Source organism: Bubalus kerabau, chromosome 4 (genome assembly GCF_029407905.1).
Source record: "Bubalus kerabau isolate K-KA32 ecotype Philippines breed swamp buffalo chromosome 4, PCC_UOA_SB_1v2, whole genome shotgun sequence".
Lineage (NCBI taxonomy): Eukaryota > Metazoa > Chordata > Mammalia > Artiodactyla > Bovidae > Bubalus > Bubalus kerabau.
In genome coordinates, this window is record NC_073627.1 from 33,535,071 (window position 1) to 33,555,402 (window position 20,332).

The 20,332-nt window shown below is 39.5% G+C and overlaps 1 protein-coding gene across 8 annotated transcripts in view; it reads right to left on the minus strand.

Annotated features, from left to right (window-relative positions):
- The window catches only part of MAP2K4 (mitogen-activated protein kinase kinase 4), a 104,859-nt gene that overhangs the window by 31,233 nt on the left and 53,294 nt on the right, over positions 1 to 20,332 (minus strand). For all 8 annotated transcript variants that reach the window (XM_055576486.1, XM_055576488.1, XM_055576492.1 and 5 more), the window contains 6 exons: positions 15,646 to 15,765; positions 11,079 to 11,198; positions 8,654 to 8,705; positions 6,798 to 6,925; positions 2,398 to 2,475; positions 69 to 217 (listed from right to left, as the gene is read on the minus strand). In XM_055576486.1, the coding sequence (XP_055432461.1) occupies positions 69 to 217; positions 2,398 to 2,475; positions 6,798 to 6,925; positions 8,654 to 8,705; positions 11,079 to 11,198; positions 15,646 to 15,765 (647 nt within the window). The remainder of the gene's footprint in view (positions 1 to 68; positions 218 to 2,397; positions 2,476 to 6,797; positions 6,926 to 8,653; positions 8,706 to 11,078; positions 11,199 to 15,645; positions 15,766 to 20,332) is intronic.

Below are 20,332 nucleotides of genomic sequence, written 5' to 3' on the forward strand. Positions count from 1 at the left end.
AAGAGAAAGTAATTACCTCACCGCCCTTTCACCATATGGTTTTGAGTATTCATAAGTCAAATACTCACCACAAGTTGACAAAGTTGATGAAACTTGGGGAGAACTCCCTTTCCTCAGAGTTACTCAGCTGTGGCGGATCCCCTTTCACGACTTGTGTTAGTTGATCAAATACACTATTCCACTTTGGATAAGGAAAGCGGCCAGTGGCCAATTCGTACTAAAGAAAACACAGAGGAAAAAACAAAATACGCTGGACATTATTTGTTACTTCACATTACAATTCTAAAACTCCTGACACTCCTGAAAAAGGCTTGAATCAAATCAAGGCAAGGTTGAGGTATGAGCTTTCAGAATGTCTACAGCCAAGTGGAAGTGATATTTAGAAATCAGGATGGCAAGTCCTCACCTGCCCCAGGTCATATACATTTGTGAACTGTGTTCTCATTTCCACTGTTTGGAGGGTAATGGAAACCCAGAAATTGTGTGCTTTTCCTAAGAACTAGGTTTAAATCTGCAGCGTGGCCTAAATGAACCCCATTTTATGTGCACTGACAGGTGACTGACATGCAGAGATGGCCCCAAGCTCATCAGAGACAGCACGTGAGAGGGTGCGCTATCTGAGAAGATTGGCTCAGGGCTTCCTCGGCTGAGATTTGATTCTGTCGGTCCAGTTGAATGTCAAAAGTACTAGTTTCCACCATGAAAGCAAGGTGATCAAGCAGACATAAAGCCACCCTCCAAAAGGGAGCCGCCGAGAAAAGCCTTCTTCCCCAAAAGATGCTCCCCCAGCTGGGCACTGTCCGCTCTACACAGGGCCTCGGGAACCAGGCCGGCGGGCATGCACACAGGCACACAGAAATCTACTCCTTCACCTGTGGTTTCTTGTTGATGAAAATACAAATGCTTGGGAAGAAGCAAACCTCACTAACCATTCATAGCAATGGGAATAACTTCATTAGATTCATTTCTGAGAACAGGTTTTAATAAGAGAAGGAAGAGCAGGATGCATGTTATAAGGTGAAAGACTTCAGATCTCAGAAGTTAATTTCATCTCATCCTTTTTACACAATTATGAGAATAATGCCTATTAAAAGTAAATTATAAAGCAATTATAAGTACTGAATGCCTTGCTTTTAAACAAAGTTTAGCCAGATGTATTAAGGGAAACTGCCAAAAAAAAAAAAAAAAAAAAATTCCTATGTTAAAACTTTTCACAGAACAAAAATTTTACTTACGGTAAAGTAAAAACTTGCTTTTAAGCATAACTGGCTTGGACACTGATGAATTTTTCTGAATACTGAATATCCTTATTCTATGCAATGGACAGCTGTTTGCATCCTTCTATGCAAATAGCTGTCTCAGTTGGAAACTACAAGTCTTGCTCCAGTCACCAGACCTAAGAGAGTCCCAAGTTCCGTGTTTTCTCCTGAGTAACTGGGAAGGAATCCTTTTCGTCAGCAGCTTCATGCTGAGAAAAGACTCCTGGAGGTGTCCCCCATGTTTGGTCACAAGGGAAGCCGGATGGAGTCTTGCGCAGAGCTGAGCCGCCAGCCTGCATGTCTCTAGACAGACAGTTCAGTAGGTGTGGTGCCATGACTCACCAAGGACAGCTCACAGGGTGTGTGGGCCTCAGTAAGAGGGCCTGAGTACATACAGTGCTGGTGAACAAATGGAGACTGCTTAACAAGCTCCAGGAAGACTCCCCTGCCCTGAACCTGTGGTCTTGGTGCTCTGGGGTCTTAAGAAGATGGGGGGGAGATGGCAGGATAAGTTCTGGGCTGCCTACCAAAAAGGATATAGCAACCTCCCTACCCTGAGTGATAGAAAATTCACATCCAGTGTGGAAGAAGCTCTCTGTCTGAAGTCAGAAAACTGCCCCTCAGCCCTGGTAAAACAACACGCACAAGAAAATAATTCTGAGACTTCAAAACAAATCTTGGTATAGGGAAATCAGCAAATAAATATATTTTTAAAATAGAACCGAAATTTCAATATAGCCCAGAAGTGAGACAGTTCTTTCTTGGTTGTTCTAAGGCCCAGTGAGCTGGCCTCCTGCTCCTGCTCTGAGCGTAGTTCTGACTCCAACTATCTGTGGTCAAGAGATCCAGAGGGACTGCATTCAAGACCCCCAGGAGCTTCACAGAGCCATGAGGGAAACAATCAACTCTAGCTTGATTTTTAAGGTAAAAACTTGTTCTCAACAATTAGAAAATATAGTCTCTGCAATTGCAGCCATGGGGTGAGGGGTGGGGGACAGGAAGAAACAGCGATATAAAAATCAAAGACTGGAAGACACGGGATGTGTTCTTAAGAGTGGTGGAAGACTGGTTAACTTTTCTTTCGTTTCTAAATTTCTTGTCATACTAGCACAACAGGGCAGAGTCAACGTGAACTTACCAATGTGATCCCCAGACTCCAGACATCAGAGCGGACATCATAGCCTTGGCGTGACGCACTTGGGTCTATTCGTTCCGGCTGAAACACAAAGAGAAGCCACATCATTCACGACGCACACACCCCAGGCGCAGGTAAGGGAAGCAGGGCTGAGTAGGCAGCCAGAAGGCCAGCACAGTCCTCGAGGAACCCATGCCCAGGGACAGACAGGGAGGAAGAGGACGTCAACATTACACTGAAAACAAACAAGGGAAGACCCAACTCAGTGGCTTCCTCCATAAAGGGAAGACAAGGCTAACTCTTCCCCCTAAGGATTCACAGGGGTTTACAAAACTGAAGCTGAGGACAGACGAAGGGAGAAAGGGGAAGAAAAGGAAAAAACAAAGAATTACAATGGGGCCAGATTAGTAGTCAATAATGGTAAAAAGAAGCGGGGGGTGGGGGGTGGGAAAGAGTAAGTCTTCGGATCTTATCCCTCTTTGCTTCAGTGAATAAGGATACACTACAATATATTTGAGACACAAAAGCAAATACAAGCCAAATTTATTATAATTGCTCTACTCACTCTTCACCATGAAGTTAAATTTGTATTTCTATCAAATAAAGATATTTGTGCAACTAGTCTAACTGTTAAACAAATTAAGGCACTGCCAGTAGTACAGTATATGATCCTGCCATAAAACCAGCAAAAGTCACTGTTAGTAATTTCTATGAAGGGAGCATCTTTACATTTTCTTGAAATAAGGGACCATTATCCACAGAGTGTCAGGGATGGAGAAGAAAAGAGAGAGAGGGTGTCAGTAGCACAGAGCTGACAATAGAGCCTTAACTAAGACTGACAGTAACTGCTGTCGAAAGAAATGTCCAGGGAAGCACAATAGTCACTGTGTAATGTTCTCTGCCTGTCGGCAACAGTTCGTTTGGAAACCTATGCATTCTGTTTTGGACATGAGTACTATGTCACATAAATATTCATTGGAAGCTTTTCACTTTTACTTTTAGTTGTAAATATATGTATTTACCTGATAACATACATATTACATAATAATCCCAGAGAGTCAATCAAGAAAGAAAATACTCCATCCAACAGCAGCAGAATACACATTCTTCTCCTACTCACATGGAACATTCACTAACATAAACTATGTTAGTTTATGTTAAAACATAAAACACACTTTATGTTAAAAAACGGAAATCATGCAAGGCATGTTCTCAGACCACAAAGTAATTAGATTAGAAATCAATAACAGAAAGAAAACCTGAAAAATCCCCAAATATTTGGAGATTAAACAACACACTTCTAAATAACAACACATAGATCACAGAAGTCTCAAGAAAAAGCTTTAAAATATCTTGAACTATATAAAATAAAATGACAAAGTGAAGTAATCAGTGAAAGTGTACTTGTTTCATTAGGGCCAAGACCCTTAAGTTACAAAATAACCTGCAGATTTTGTTAGGTAGGGATGCACATGTTTCTGTTCAACAACCCCCAAAAGTTATTTCATTGACCTGGAGATAACTGGCAATTTTATATTTTCATTAGACATTTCATTCCAATATTCTTTCTTTAGTGACTGTAAATACTGAATTATGCAAACATTCTTTGAGCCAGTTTCACCAAATTGCCTGTCCAGTTTTCTCATGAATGAGTTAAATACATTCTTGATACATGTTCATTCTTTATTTGTATGTGTAATATTTTTAAAATTTTGAAAAGTATTCTTTGAGAGGAGAAGACACTTAAGATCCATGAAACGAATTAAAGATCCTATATCCTAAAACTAAGTAGGAAGTATGGGTTTGAAAAACAAAAAGCTTTTTAAAACTAACACATCTGGGCAAACTCCAGGAGATGATGAGGGACAGAAAAGCCTGGTGTGCTGCAGCCCATGGGGTCACAAAGAGGAGGACATGACTTGGTGATTGAAAAACAACAACTCAATAGGAAAATATCAACTTAGAGAATAGGGTCTGTAACATGAACCAAACAACAAAAAAGTAATAGATAAAACAATTTTATATCTAAAACATATAATTTATAATAAATATACAACTCAAGTTACTCAGTATTAAAGTATATAAAATAAAAACAAAGGAATAAGGAGAAATTGACAATGTTATCAAATTTTGAACTCAATTTTTTTTAAAGAGGCAAAAAATGCTGAACAAATGTAATTAGTAACATAGAACAGACCTTTTCCAATATTTCTTTTTTTAACTGATCATTTATTATGCTAAAAAAAAGAATTTTAATATGTGCCAAAAGGCAGGAACGTACACGCTAAAAAAAGCAAGGAATAAGCAAGAAGATTAACATGAATCACTTTGTACTAGTTAGCTATTTGTGTAACAAAGCACCTAAAAACTTAATAGTTGAAACCAACAGACATTTATTATTTCAGGTTTCTGTGAGTCAGGCATCAGCGAGTGTTTGTGATAGGGGTTCTGATTCAGGGTCTCTCACGAGGCTTCAGTCAAGCAGTCAGCCAGGGCTGTCGGCCTCCCCGGGGCTGCAAGACGCATCACTAAGCTTACACACGGTTATCGCAGGGAGTCCCTGCTCCTCAGCACATGAGTGTCTCTGTAATGCTGCTTGTTTCAAGTCCTTACAACATGGCAGCTGGGCTCCCCGCAAGTAGCTATCCAAGAAAGAAAACAGAAAAGAAGCCACCTGCCTCTTTATGACCTGTCCTCAGAGGGATGTGTTCATTGCTGCCACACACAGTTCATGAGAAGTGAGCCACTGAGTTCAGTCCACACTCAACGCTGCACTTAGTCACCGCCTTTCAAAGGGAGGAGTATTTACAGAGACTGGACAGACTCTAAACTACCACATACTTGGTACTTAAAACACTTCAGTGAACAGCTCTGACACTTAAAACAGTAAGAAATGGAAAGTACGCATATGTATACACATGCACATGCACCCACACACATGTGTGATGCTAAGGAAACAGTAAAACTTCAGTTTTCATATAATTAGGTATCTCTCCCCAAAGACACCTGGCCAAGATGGGGTTCAGCCTCAAAGAACAGAAGACTACACTAGCACAATGCTTCTGAGCTCTGGGGAAAATTTCCTGAGCTCAAGGAGGTCAAAGTTACGTCTTTGATCACTAGATGATCAATACTTTAATGTATGAATAAAGAGAAAAGAATTTTCCCAATTTGATTTTTAAAACTAGCATAACCCATCTAATACCTTTACAATGTATACTATAAACCAATCTCAAACATTTTTGTGTAGCAATCATAAATATTAACATGGCACAGGTAAAAACATATTAAGCATATCAATATGAACCATGTAGGGATCACCTCTGGAATGCCAGCATGGTTCAACCACTGGAAATATGTTACTGTGATGTGTCATGTCAACAGCTACACAGAAACATTTCATCATATACTGAATGATGCCAAAAAGGCATTTAATAAAATCTAACAGCCCTTCCTGATTCTTTCTTATCTCTCTCTCATACACACACACACATTCTCACTCACAGATAGACACATATACTTAGTAAACCAGAAAAAGACATTTGCCTTCAAGTCAAGCAACAGATGAATCCAACTATCACCACTGTCAATCAACAATGATCTAATTCTAGGCAAAGCAAGAAAAATAAACACAAGAAAAGTAAAAAAAAAAAAAAAAAATACATATATATATACACACACACATATATATGATTATAGGTAGGTAGAGGGATAGATATGAAAAAGATCAATAAATATGAAGAAGGCAAAGGCAAAAATGATTACAGAATGGTATCTTGAGTACCATCTGAAACCTATTAAGAAAAAAGGTATGAGTATTTTAGCTGGTTATAAAATAAACCAATCAGTGTAAGCAGCTTCCCTATGTATCAGCAGGTACTGTGATGCTCCAGGTTGGGAAACCCCTGAGGCCTTCACCCTTGTTAAGTGTCAGTGAGCTACCTCCACCCCTAAAGACTCTATGAAACATACTGAGTTCTGGGAGGAACTTGTATTCCCATTCTCCTCTAACTGGAAATAGCACCACTTATATTACCCATGTTTCTACTACAGTATCACCCCCTACAGTCGAGACAACATGGGGGGAGGGTTGGTCTAGAAACACAAAGAGGCCTTTGGAGAAATAACTAGAATATAATGAAAAAACAATAATCAGAAAAGACCATATATGCTAAGTGCCAGGCAAGAGGAACAGAGTAAGATCATGAAGCAGGAGTTCACTGGGAAAATTTTGACAAGTTTCGTAGCAAAGTTAGAACTGAGTTTGGTCTTCGTGGAAGAGGCAAATACTCTAGTATAGTGAAACTGCGTGACTAAAGCGGATTCCTTGCAAGTACAGCACCAAAGGGCACAGGCTCTCTGTGCAATGACTGTCAGGCAAGAAGGCTTGGACTTGCACTTACTGCCATGTAGGGCCTGCAGCCAGCATCTCTCGTCTTGGCGATCGAGTCCACGAGCTGTCCACTGATGCCAAAGTCACAGAGTTTAATATTTCCACTTCTATCCAGAAGAATATTGGAAGGTTTGATATCTGCAAGACACAGATGTCATTCAACGTTCAAGTAATTAATCAAATGAGCTACATTTTGAAGAAGTCCAAGGAAAAATGTTGGAAAAATGTTAGGAAACATAAGTGATCAAGTCTGTAAAATTCAGATAGATAAGAAGATGATAAAATTTTCTGAATGCTAAAAACACATTATAAAAAAAATGTTTTATATTAAATTTAGGCATTCTATAAAGTTTTCTTTGTTCTCATCAAGAGACATATTCATTTACTTGTTTCAGATTCATTACTGAACAGTCATAACATGCACAATACTAAGCTACTTTATGAGTGCGAGTGAGTGAAAGTTGCACAGTCATGTCCGACTCTTTGTGAGCCCAAGGACTATGTAATTCTCCAGGCCATGTAATTCTCCAGGCCAGAATACTGGCGTGGGTAGCTGTTCCCTTCTCCAGGGAATCTTCTCAACCCAGGAATCAAACCCAGGTCTCCTGCACTGCAGGTGGATTCTTTACCATCTGAGCTACCAGGGAAGCCCAAGCTACTTTAAAATACATGTCAAAGATGATACAACTAAATGCAAAGTACACAAATTTTAAACCCACAATTTTGTTTAAGCAGAGCTTTATCTAACTAAGAAGAGTATCCAACCCAGTACATTCATCAAACCACAAGCTCTGGGGTCAGAAAAGCAAAGGTGTGAGCCCTAGGTCTGATATTCACAACTCTACCTAGAGCAAGCTTTTGAACTCTCACTTAGCACCCATGATCCCCTTGTCTACAAAATATAAGCAACAATTCCTAACAGGGTTGTGGAAAGGAAAATACCTATTACAGAGTGGGTGCACTTTTCTGCACACATGGGAAAGCTAAGTTCTTTTCATTTGTTTCACCAGATTTTACACAATTTGGCCACAATGGCCCCTAGGTTACCACCTTCTCCTCACTGACCATCAACTAATTTGGCCAGTCGGTGCAAACCAGCTAGTTGGCCAATTCTCCCCCTCACTCACTAATTCTCTGTACCTTTCTCAATCTTTCAATCCATTTCATTGTCACTGTCATGGCTCTATGAATAAAAAGTAAGGATAAAAATAAATATAGAATACAAAAGTATCTGTCTATAACTCAGAGGGTGATCTACCAAAAACTCCAGAGAAGAGCACTTACTATCACTGACACAGCTGACTGCCTATCAAGCATCCGCTAACCAGGCCGTCCTTACTCTGGGGACTTCGGCTTTACTGAGATCTCCAGCCTCCAGTGTAGGTCCACCCATACCTCCAAGCACTGAGCCCTGACTGGCCTGAGCTTATCAGGGTAGACTAATGCTTCTCACGAGGGACTCATTTAGGTGAGGGCATGAGGAAACTCGGGTGAATGAGACAAGAGAAGATACTAGAGAGACATAAGGAAGATTTCTCTGCTCCTAAGACAGCCACATGAGGAGAGAAAGCTGCTTCTTCAAGGAGCCAACACGTCCGGATGTGACACAGGCCCTGCTTCAGCTGTTACTCCCCTGAGAATGGAGCCGACGCATTAAGGAGAGCAGAGCCAAATGGAGAGAGCTTCAGCCTAACCACTGTGCTTGGAGCCACCCTGCCTTTGGACTCACTATGACAGATAATGAGTTTCTTTGAACTTTAAGCCAGTTAACGGGCTTTTCTATTACTTGTAATCAAAAGCACTCTAATCACAGCAAAAAAGCGAACTGACCCTAGTTGGTAAAAAGGCTGCTACAGTCATACCCACCTCTGTGAATGATTTTCAAGTTTTCTTTTAAGTGGTTTAGTGCTTTCACAGTCTAGGGAGAAAAAACAGAGAAAGACAGGACAAGCCATCAGTTTCCTTCTAACCAAACAGCATAGCAGTTGGTCATAAAGTTACAGCACAGATAGGTCTCGGCTTCTTTTAAGCTGAGTATTTCAATATCCTGTCCCCGTTCTATGTTAACCAAAGATGCTAAATTATGATTTTAGATGTGAAAACTTAGCTTTCTTTATATACTCTTCTCTGACAACTAAAAAACAGGTAACTTACCAATTTTAAAATGAGTCATTAAAAAGCTATAAAATCTTTCTCATACCATCGAACTTTTCAAGAATAGATATTAATATATTTAATACAAAAGGATCCCATAGTCATGGTTCCTGTTTAGCACGTTTTTCCAAACTCTCACACTCACTCACCCTCACTGGATATGGAACCTGCAAAGTTATGTTTGCAGAGCCAGAATTTATCCTACTGTTTGATCACTGCTCATGATCAAGAAATCAAAGATTTCTCAAAGAATAGAGGAAACAGACTTCAATTAAAATTTCTACAGTCTCAGACTAAAAGAGAAGTGACAAACTGGCCAACCATTAGGAAGGTCAAGTCTCCACTGCCATCAAGCCATCAAGGGTTAGAAGAGCGAAACACAAGCTCAAATGTTTCACACAGCCAGGCTTGTTCAAGGGGTTTTTAACTAGCAAGGAGGGATTTAACACAAAGTAATTTTGAATGTTGTGCTTAATATAAAAGATGATCACCAGGTCTAGAAACGCAGGCAAATATGTAATAAATGATTTATTAGTACATACTACATATATTGTAATATAGGATAAAATCATTTTATGTTTTCCAGTTTCTAGATCATCCTGTTATAGAGTGCTTAACAGCTGCATTCTAGGGACTGGCTGCCTGGACTTAAATCATTTACACTTACAAATGTATGAATTTCACAGCAAATTAAGTACTTAAACTCTTCACACTTTAGATCTGTCATCTGCAAAAAGGGGGTTACACTATTTACCACTGAGAGTTGCTATGAACATAAAATGTCATGAGATCTTGGCCTGACACAAATAAACACTCAATAACCATAAGCTATTATTATTCTACTGTTATTCTATTATAGTAATTATGAATAGCAACAAGCTCCAAAATAAAGCTTGGTATGGTAAATTGGAGAGATGACTAAATTGAACAACAGAAAACTTCATATACCTGTCTGAATAATGAACAAGTTTCTAGTATAAGGTTGTTTATACTAGACAGCTTCTTTTTATAAAATTATATGAAAGGGTATATATCTTAACATTTAGCTCATAAAACATTTAAATTAACCATTAATTCAGATAAATAAATTAAAATATTAACATGGGATCTATGAATCTTAATATTATAATGACTAGGTTTAATCTGACTTTTTAAAGCCCAATTATACACACACATTTCTTACAACTAAAAAACAGTTCAGAGGCTATCTATATACTGCAACATTAACCTTTAGTGATTAAGCAAATAAACTGACAATTAACAGCAGACCATACTGGATGTGGAGGAGGCAGGGAAGAAAGAGGAGATTACATGAAACCAGAAAACCTATCTTACAGTTTCCTATAAAGTTTAGTTTACACATCCACTAACCCAGGTCACCATTAATTCAGATTCTCAGGGGTTTCTAAGAAATCTTATTAATTATATTCTATTAAAAATAATGTTTTACTTTTTATGAAAAAATTGTGAATGACCTTTGTTAGCTACAAGAACAAGAAAGAAAATGATCGTGAATTCACTTTCAAAACTATAAATACATAAGCAAAACAGTACTTCTTTTCTTTTTTTTGAACTATGGTAAAAGTTACTTTATCAAATTAGTAGTAATGTTGGTAACTGAAATTGCTGGTCAACAATTTTAGTTTAGACAGAACAGCCCAAATCTTAAAGCAAAAGAAAACAGACTTGGGCTAAGAGTTTCACTTAAAGAACTTCAGGGAAACTGCTGCAATTCTAATTAATTTAAGGGGAACTGTAATAATGTAACCTATTTAAAAATAGTTAAAGTAACAAGGGAAAGAGGAACAGAAAATTGCTTTTTTCTAGCCTTATTTACAGCACAATCTATTATGGCTCACTATGATTTTAATGACAAGAACACTGCAGTATTTACTATTGAAATGTACGACTTCAATATGTACTTTTCAACAATGAAAAGTATCTGTAGGTCGGTACTGTGAAAATTGTTCTCATGACTTATTTTGTTAATGACCCCACAGAAGAGACTTTGTCTCTTTTCCTATTACAAATGATTTTCCAGGAAGGTCAATAACATTCTGTGAAGGACATTCGTAACTCCAGCAGCACCTTTATGCAAGTATATATAGCCCGAACAATTTGAAAACCAGGTACTTACTGCTAAAGTGATTTTGCCTAAAATTTCTTCTGGAATAACATCATCTAATACACTATATACATATTTGTAAAACTTATCAAACGAGGTAGACATGAGTTCCATGCAGATCCAACAGTCACCCTACAAAATAACAGATACGAGTCACTCTTACACAGCTTAACATTAAGCACACCTTTCCTTCACTTAAAACAGAAATACAAAGGGAGAAGAATTTTTTTTTTAACTTTAAATGAGTGGTAATTTTTGTTCCTTATTAAAGCCCTGGACTGAATATTCTCATGTTCAAACACAAATTTAGTTGCCCAATTTTCTCCACTCTTAATTTTAAGGACAGGCACAGTCTTACATAGAAAACCTTTGGATTTTCATGAAATTTTCAAACTTTGCCAAAATTAAATATAAAAATAGAAAATATGTGGGAAACTGTTCTCACTAAGAAAGTAAACAGATTACAGTAATCTTGAGATATTATGTCAGCTTCTTAAATTCATAAAAAAGAAAGAAAAAATATACATAAAGCGAACCCAATGCCTAAAGTCCTTGCTCAAACACTACCTTCTCAGTGGCCAAGGCTGAAGATGCCTGATTCCCAGGGCAAGTCATCCTCCTCACATCCCATTACCTGCTCTACTCGTAGAGTGCTCCCCATCTTCTAATATAAAATACCATTCTTCTCTGCTTATGTTTCTCACTCATCTTTCCTATTGGAACACACACTCCACCAGGACAAGGGCTCAATAAACACGCCTTAAATGAACAAATGCTGGCTATAATCACACCAAACCATTCAAAACCTACTGGCAGCGCTATAGGGTGTTTTAAACCAGCCTGAATGCAATTTGACAATAAAACAAGAGAAATAAAAGTGCCTATACTCTTTGATAGGCTCACTCCCTGACTAGAGATCTAACTTAAAGAGTTCATAAATTACAAAAGGAAAAAAGAAACAAAAACAAACTAGAAACCTCACAAGAAAAAGTGGTACATTATTAAAAGGATTAGATACAATTATTCTGAAAGGCGTACAGCTCACTGGGACACGTGAGCAAACACCATGTTTACAGCGCTGCCAGCGTGTGCACATGTAAACAGGACCGCGACGCACCTGGAGAATGGACAGAGATACTGGGATGATGGCAAACACTACCCTTACAAAATTCTGCGTGTGGTTACTAATTTTTGAATCCAGATGTATCCTCAGAGATTTTCTCGTACAGACCTCCCACCCCAACACTTGGCCCGGATTATTTGAGAGATCAACGCCTGCTGAAGTAAAGCGGCTTGTCCGGAACGACACTGCTAGGCAGTGACAGAGCCGTAAACAGAATCCAGCTGACTTAACTCCGCTCTCCTAACAACACCTACAGTGCAGGACACCTCATTTACATGCAGAGAGCGCACATGCGGCCATGACTGCTGCGATGAACAACCTCACTCTTAAAACAGAACCGTCTGCTACCACAGTCACGTAGCTCCACACCTTGTAAAGCATATCTGACACAGGGAACCTGCACTTATAGTTATTCCAAACTTTCCTCTTGAGGTCTCTTTCTCCTTTCAGTGCTCTTCGGCCTTCACAAGAAACTAACACTATTAACCTAACACACACACTTGAATTTATTTTTATCTAAAGACACCATTTCAACAGATTTACTAGAATTTCTTTAATTCGAGAAAAAATACATTTAACCCACCTACTTAGAAAAACAGTGAGGAGGGAGCTTAACTGCAGTAACAGTGAAGTGGGAAAATCACTGTTAAGAGTGGGAAGGCCTGATGTACTCATTCAGGCTCTCCCACTTTCTACTTGGATCAGCTTGGGCCCCGTCAACTCCACATCTATGAAATGGGATAGCCCCATCCTCAGTGGACTCTAATGAAGACCAAATGAGTTAACTTATGTAAAGCACAAAGTAAAGTGCCCAGCAGGGGCTAAAAACAAGAGTTAAGAAAATGAGGGGAAAGGGGGAAAGGATGGAAAACATGAAAGCAACCAAAAGACAAAGAGCGATCATGGAACGAGGGAGAAATCCTCGTAGTTTCTAGGGCACATAACTAATGGAAATGTTTTTTCTCCTGGCAGTTCCTTTGAGCCATAACTGGGGACAGCAGCAATGAGCTGCGTTTACAAAAAAAAAAAAGAGGAATAGTCAGAGCTGCCTCAAAAGGCACTGACAGCAACATTACTTCCATGTTCAAGCAAAACACAGGATGACCACACAATTGAAACACAAAAATAAAAATTACTGAATGTGGATTTACTGAACAGGAAGGTGGAGGTTAGCGAAATTTAGCTACTAAGATCAAGATAAGGGTTTCAGAGACAATATCCAGACAAAACCAATAACATAATTTTTATATACCAACTGGAAGCACCTAGAAAATGAAATGGTTAAAAAGACACCACTCATTTGGAAAGGAAAAAACAGCTGGGAATACATCTAATAAATGAGGCAAAACGTCCAGCCAGGTTAATCAGGAAAAAATAAATTAGATACAAATCATATCAGGAGTGAGAGAGAGAGAGGGAGGTAACATCACTAAAGATTCCACAGGTATTACAATGATAGTATAGAGCTGTTATGAATAACTTTATACCAACTAACTTGACAGGTTAGATAAAAGGCACAGATTTCTGAAAATATAATCAAACAACCAAGTATCACTCAAGAAGAAACAGATAACCTGAATAAAACTCTTTGAAAGAAACTGAACTGCAAAATATTAACAATTATGCTGAGTGAAAGACAACAAATGAAAGAGTGGTACATGCTGTATGGTTCCATTTACACAAAACTGCAGAAAATGCAAATCAATTCACATGGCAGAAAGCAGACCTGCGGTTGCCTGAGGACAGTGGAGTAGAGAGAAGTGTGCATTACTTATGGGCCACAAGGAAGCTGAGGAGAGACAGGTGCATTCACTATCCTGACTATGGTGATAATCCCACAGTGCAGCCAACTGTCAATTTTACTTCCATAGTTACACTGAAAACGTGTGTGTGTGTGTGTTGGGGGCAGTGGGGAGATGCGGGGAAGGAAAGGTAGAAGATATGACAGAAGTAGGGTCAGAAAGGGAGGAGGTGGCTAAATTCAGCCAATGTCACTGCCGCTTACATAACCTGTGCAACATGAACAAAGTTCCAGATTCATCATCTTGCAAACAGAATGCCAGTGTATAATACTTCAGTGCAGGGTGCAGCTCTGTGTCTGTATACTTGACTATGTGTGCCGATGTGACTGATGTAACACTATGTGAAATGGGGAAGAAAGTGAACAAATTCAACAGACCTGGTCATAAAAATGAACACTCAGGTCAAAAGTACAAGGGTAGGAGAAGCAGCTAAGGAAGTCTAGAAAGAACTTCTTAGTGATTAACTTAGTGATTCAACAAAGGGATGGCAGTATCACGAAGGAGAATGCTACAAGTTACTATCATCATCTATCAAGAGTACAGAAAAATACATAAAAACTTCAGGACTAGCGAAGAATTAACTGTCGAACCTCTAAGGTCTTCTCTAATTGTAAGAGTTCATATTTCCATTAGTACATACTTCTATTCAGTGTAACATTCAGTTCAGTCTTACAACATAGTACTTTTTAAGTCAATAACAATAACAAAACCAAGACTATACTCTCTGTGACCCAGACCCAAAAAGGAGAAGGGGTGGGACACATTTTTTTCTCACCAGTTCATAATAAACCTGCAGGTACCGGCTCGTCCTAACATTTTCAAAATGAGAATGAGTATTTAAAATGCTTAAGAGTTCAGCTCAAGTCCCATTCTTCTAAATGAACATCACAAGCGTGTGACAACTGTCCAGGACACCACATGTATTCACTGATAGCTCCAGCTCTACTTCCTGACCTAACTCACTTCCTGCTTTAGGCAGCGAGGTGACGGGAAGCCAGTAAGTATGCTGAGAGCTGGAGGCAGAAGTGATAACCTACATCAGGACATAGAATAGGCAGAGGCCAAAAGAGAAACACGATCCTGAAACCAAGAAATTGAAGCTCTGGTTTCTATATAAAAATCTAGAAAACGGAATAAAATGAAAGGATTTCTACCATAGCTGTTAATTTCCCTGTCTGATGGATTTTACTCAGGATTGTGGGTAGACACAAATAAATGCTTGTGTTAAAGGCAGATAACATTTGACGATGGAAACGAATAAAGGTTTAAAAAGGGGATTGGGGGTTACTGAGGGAGCTCAAGGACAAAAAGAGATAGATCTAAAAACAGTAACATATTTAGAAGCCAGCTGATGTGCCAGGTTCTTAAAAAACAGAAAACATTTATAAATGAAGAAGGAAATATGGCATTCACAAATGACAGTCAAAAAATAATTAACTAACTAGCTAAAGTATGAAATTCACCCCCAACCCAAGGAACACGAGCTGCAGAAATTAAGAGTAAATTACCACGGTGATATACTAAAATGTTGAGAAATCAACATATTACTAATGTAAGGCATTTAACTGAAGATGAGAATCAAATGCTGCCATTCTCTTACTTATTCCACGTAGCTGTCCACTGGTCAGCTAAGACCCAGATGGCCTGTTCCTACCTCTCGGAAGAGCGCGCCATAGAACTGAACAATGTATGGGCAGTCACTGCTCCGCATCACTACATCCAAATCCATGAGGAGCTGCTTCTGCTCTTTTTCATCCACTGTCGACCGGATTCTCTGAAAAAGACGGACAAAAGACATCACAAAAACACAAAATGACAAACTAGAGAAAAGCCACTTCTGCAAGATTGAAAATTTCCAAGCAAACTTCACAAATACTAAATAACCACACACAAAAATTATAATCTTCCTTATAAGAACAATTTATCACTGAAAAACACAATAGCACTTAGGAAAAAAACCTGCACAGTACAGCCCTTAGGGATGCTTTGAGGGACCCAGGCTTTTAACCACAAGTGCTCTCTGATCACGCTGGAGGAATGCAACCAAGTTGTGGGGCACTGAAAACCAGCCCCACATGTAAAAACAAAGGACGTCCTGAGGAGCCAGCCTTGAACCAGTTCACACGGAACAATCCTCAGGAGTTCTGAGGACTCTACATACTGTTAGTCACCATTTCAGAACCGTATGGTAGCAAGGCTTTCAGTGCAAGAACAGCCCCCTTCGCTCCCCCTGTGTCCTTATGCCCAGCCGCCTCCTCCTTTACACGTGGAAAAAAGCCCAGAACAGGTAAAAGCGAGAACCAGCCCCCAGACTACAACCAGAGTCTCCCAAACCCTATACTGGCATCCCCCCTTGACCCCACTTTCTGTATGTTAGAAACAAAGTTCTACCTGACCCTCCAACCGATGACTCAGACTGCAGGGCACATAACGTGTGGAAGCAAACCTGGTAGTGAGGAAGCAGAAGGCTGTCTGTCTGCCCCTCAGGTGACGAGTCCCTCTCCATTCCCACGCCCCCTCAGTACCGTCTCTGCACAACACCAGCAGACAGCCACAGAAGACCAGGACCCCACCTCCCGTCGCCCACCCGTCGCCCACCCAGGATCTGTGCTGAACATGGAGATGTTCAGAGGACAGTTCCCACTACGGACAGCAAAGAAACGGGTTCAGAAAGTGTGAAACAGTAACAAAGTTACAGGTTCACGTGGAGGCATGCAAACAGCTGCTGTTCTCATAAAAAAGTTTACAATGTCACACCGCACCACTGTGAACAATACACAGCACATACTTACAAGGCAAGTTAGTATACAAAAATACACAAGGTGGCAGTTAGTCTTCCAAAGACTTCAAGCACGTGTCCTCGTTCTCAAAAGGGATGAAGGCAGTCAATTACAATTCTTGAGTGCATTTTACAGAAGAGAAGCCAGAGGCAGAGTATACAAGATGTATTTCACATGACAAGACAATAAGCAGGTATATAAGGAAAAGAAGTAGGTCTCTCATTTTCATTTTTCCACACTAAATGAAGAACTCCATATATTCCAAATACAAACAAATTTTATTTTATAACTTAAAATCTATAGCCTGCTTGCTAGCTATAGTACCTCATACCAAATAAAATTTACAAATTAAAATTCATCTTGTATATACTGATTTTAAACTCTCACACTGAATGTCCTGCCGAGATAAATAAGAAAAAAAGAGAAAGAATGAAAAATAAAAACAAGTAACACTGATACTTTTAAAATTAAGAAACTCCGCACCCCCCCCTCCATTTGTGTATTTTCATAATTTGGAGAATAATATTCTTGCTTTTATATCAACACTGGCATAATGTCTGCTCAAAAGAGATATTTTTGAAAAGTCAAGTTAGTCCAGAAATGTAATTTATATTTGTTCAAAACACTGATAATTTTTATAAACATTTAAATTACATTAACTCTGTTTTAAAAATATAACTTTTAAAAGTGTGACTTTCCTGGTAGCTCAGGTGGTCTCCTGCAATGCGGGAGACCAGGCTTCAATCCCTGGATTGGGAAGATCCCCTGGAGAAGGAAATAGCAACCACTCCAGTATTCTTGTCTGGAAAATCCCATGGACGGAGGAGCCTGGCAGGCTACAGTCCATGGGGTCGCAAAGAGTAGGGACATGACTGAGCAACTAACGCTTTACACTTTACTTTAAAAGTGTAGCTGTGGAAATACTAATTTGGGAAAGTAATTCTTTTAAAAAACATTTAACAATCCTATGTTTCTAAATTTAAAGGACAAAGAAGTAATGCTACTGCTAAGTCGCTTCAGTCGTGTCCGACTCTGTGTGACCCCAGAGACGGCAGCCCACCAGGCTCCCCCGTCTCTGGGATTCTCCAGGCAAGAACACTGGAGTGGGTTGCCATTTCCTTCTCCAATGCATGGAAGTGAAAAGTGAAAAGTGAAATTGCTCAGTAGTGTCCAACTCTTAGCTACCCCATAGACTGAGGCCCACCCGGGTGCTCCGTCCATGGGATTTTCCAGGCAAGAGTACGGAGTGGGGTGCCATTGCCTTTTCCGATAGTTAGAAACAAATAGGAAAGAAAAAGCAAATGACCCTCTGGTTGGGAAAGATTTTGATCTACTGAAGAATTGTCACTATTAACAGATTTAAAGATTTTTTTTTTTCACTTTCACTATTTTTTTCTACTTTTCTATATTTACAAGTGTAAACATACTAATACACACACTTACAAAACACTGTTTTAAAAGATGCCCTCCTTGCTAGTTTGTTTTTTCTTTCCATACAGTGGTTAGATGGCTTTCTAAATTTACAATAAACCTTAGTAGTTATCATCAATATTTGGCTCTTGAGGACCAATTTCTAGAAATGCTGTTGCTGTTGCAGAAAGGATACATGTTACTACTGAACTGCAGGCCTAACTGAAGCCCCAGTATCTGACTGATACACAAGATTATTACTAACCAAACTGGAGACAAAGCTCCTGGCACAGCTGTAATTTGAGACTGTGAGCATGGGAGGAAAACCTATTCATCTGTAAAATATTCTTGAGCACTACTGCCAGCGTAGGACAGAGCCTGTGGCCGCTGCAGAGCCTGCTGCTCAAACATGAAACAGATTCTGCTCCTGGACACTTGTCCTCTGCACACTTTCTGAACATCTCGTCCAAGTGTCGGGCAGAGCAAAGGGAGCGACTGCTATTATATCCCAATTCTTTGAGACTGACCAAGAGCAGCTAGCTCTCAGTTATACTGAAGCTTTAGGGTCGCACTGCAACATTTGTTATATGTGAGCAATTAATAAAATAAACTAATTCAAAAGGCCTAAAGGACTCAAAGAGGGGATTAACTATAAGCATACATCTCCTACAACAGCAGTAGCTTCCAATTAATGATTTTAGTTAATTAATTAGTTAATTAATGATTTCCAATTAATGATTTTTTCATAATTCAGTAGTAAGTGATTCACGTTGGAGAACACTTAAATAATCAGTGAGTCATGTGACAGAATACTTAGTAATAAAAGTCCCTACCAGGAAAGTTTTTCTAAATGAACATCAAAGCAATGTGTATGGAAAAGATTTCTCTCATTTGAAATAAGTAAGTGGAGCATGTCAGGGAGAACAAACTTCCCTCCCCTTATAAAGCTGTCCTTCACGAGGACGCTGGAAATGCAAGCAGAGGTGAAGCCAACCTAACTTCTCTTATAATTTGAATGTTTAGAAATCAAATGTGCTGATAAATGCCTCAAGTTACAAGAAATTTTCATTTACTGATATCAGAAACTTAAAGTTAGATAAGGCACGACTTCCCTGGTGGTCCAGCGGGCACGCCTCTGCACCTCCACTGCAGGGTGTGCAGGTCCAGTGCCTGGTCGGGGAACTGAGGCCCCCACACGCACGAGGCACGGGGTCTCGGGCAGACTCCTCCACAGAAACTAAAGAGGGACACAGTGACGGTTTGACAGCATTGCATTTAAAATCTAACAATGAAGAGGATAAGGATTTCTTAATCAATGTAATTGTAATAAATATATTTTCAAAGTGTCCACTTCCCACAAATACCAGCACTGCTATGCCAGACATGCAACCTGGTTTATGACGCTTTCCCTGCCAAACACTCCTCCTAAAGTTAGTATCTAAGAATAAAACACAAAGGAGACTCCCCTGCCAGTCAGTGGCTGACTTCAGATCAACCTCAGTTAGTGAGGTGGGGGCTAGGGGAGCAAGGATCACATTCAGGCCCCAAGGCCCCCTGGATTCTTACAAACATTGGCTCCTTACAAAGAAATAGGCTGCTTTCCCAGCAGCAACGTCTAGAATTCACTTCAGATGCAAAGGCAGAAACCCCAGAAACCACTGCAGAGCATCTGTGGGCTGCCCTCTTCCTCTGAGCTATAGGAAATCCTAGGCATTCTTAGTTTCCTCATTTCAAAACAAAGATTCTCTGCCCCACAGAGGCAGCAAGAATCTCAGCCTTCGCTGCTAGAGTCTATTAAACAGATCACATACAAAAATGTCCCTGATACCTCACAATACTGTCACTAATAAGGTCAAAGAAGATGGCAACATTAGCCAAAACAAACCATTTTTAAAAAAGGGGAAAAAAAAAAAAGTATTTGTAATGCTGATCACAAATGCAAAATTGCCTTTAATGCCAAAGAATAACAAACTGTGTGTGTTGAATCATTTGTTTTAAATTATGAAAACACACGCTTTTACTAAGGCAGGAAGAAAGAATACTACTTCTTAATTGCAAAACCATCCAAGTCCTTCCCCACCTAGGAACTGAACAGGCGTCTTATATCTCCTGCATAGCCACGTGGGTTCTTTACACTAGCGCCACCTGGGA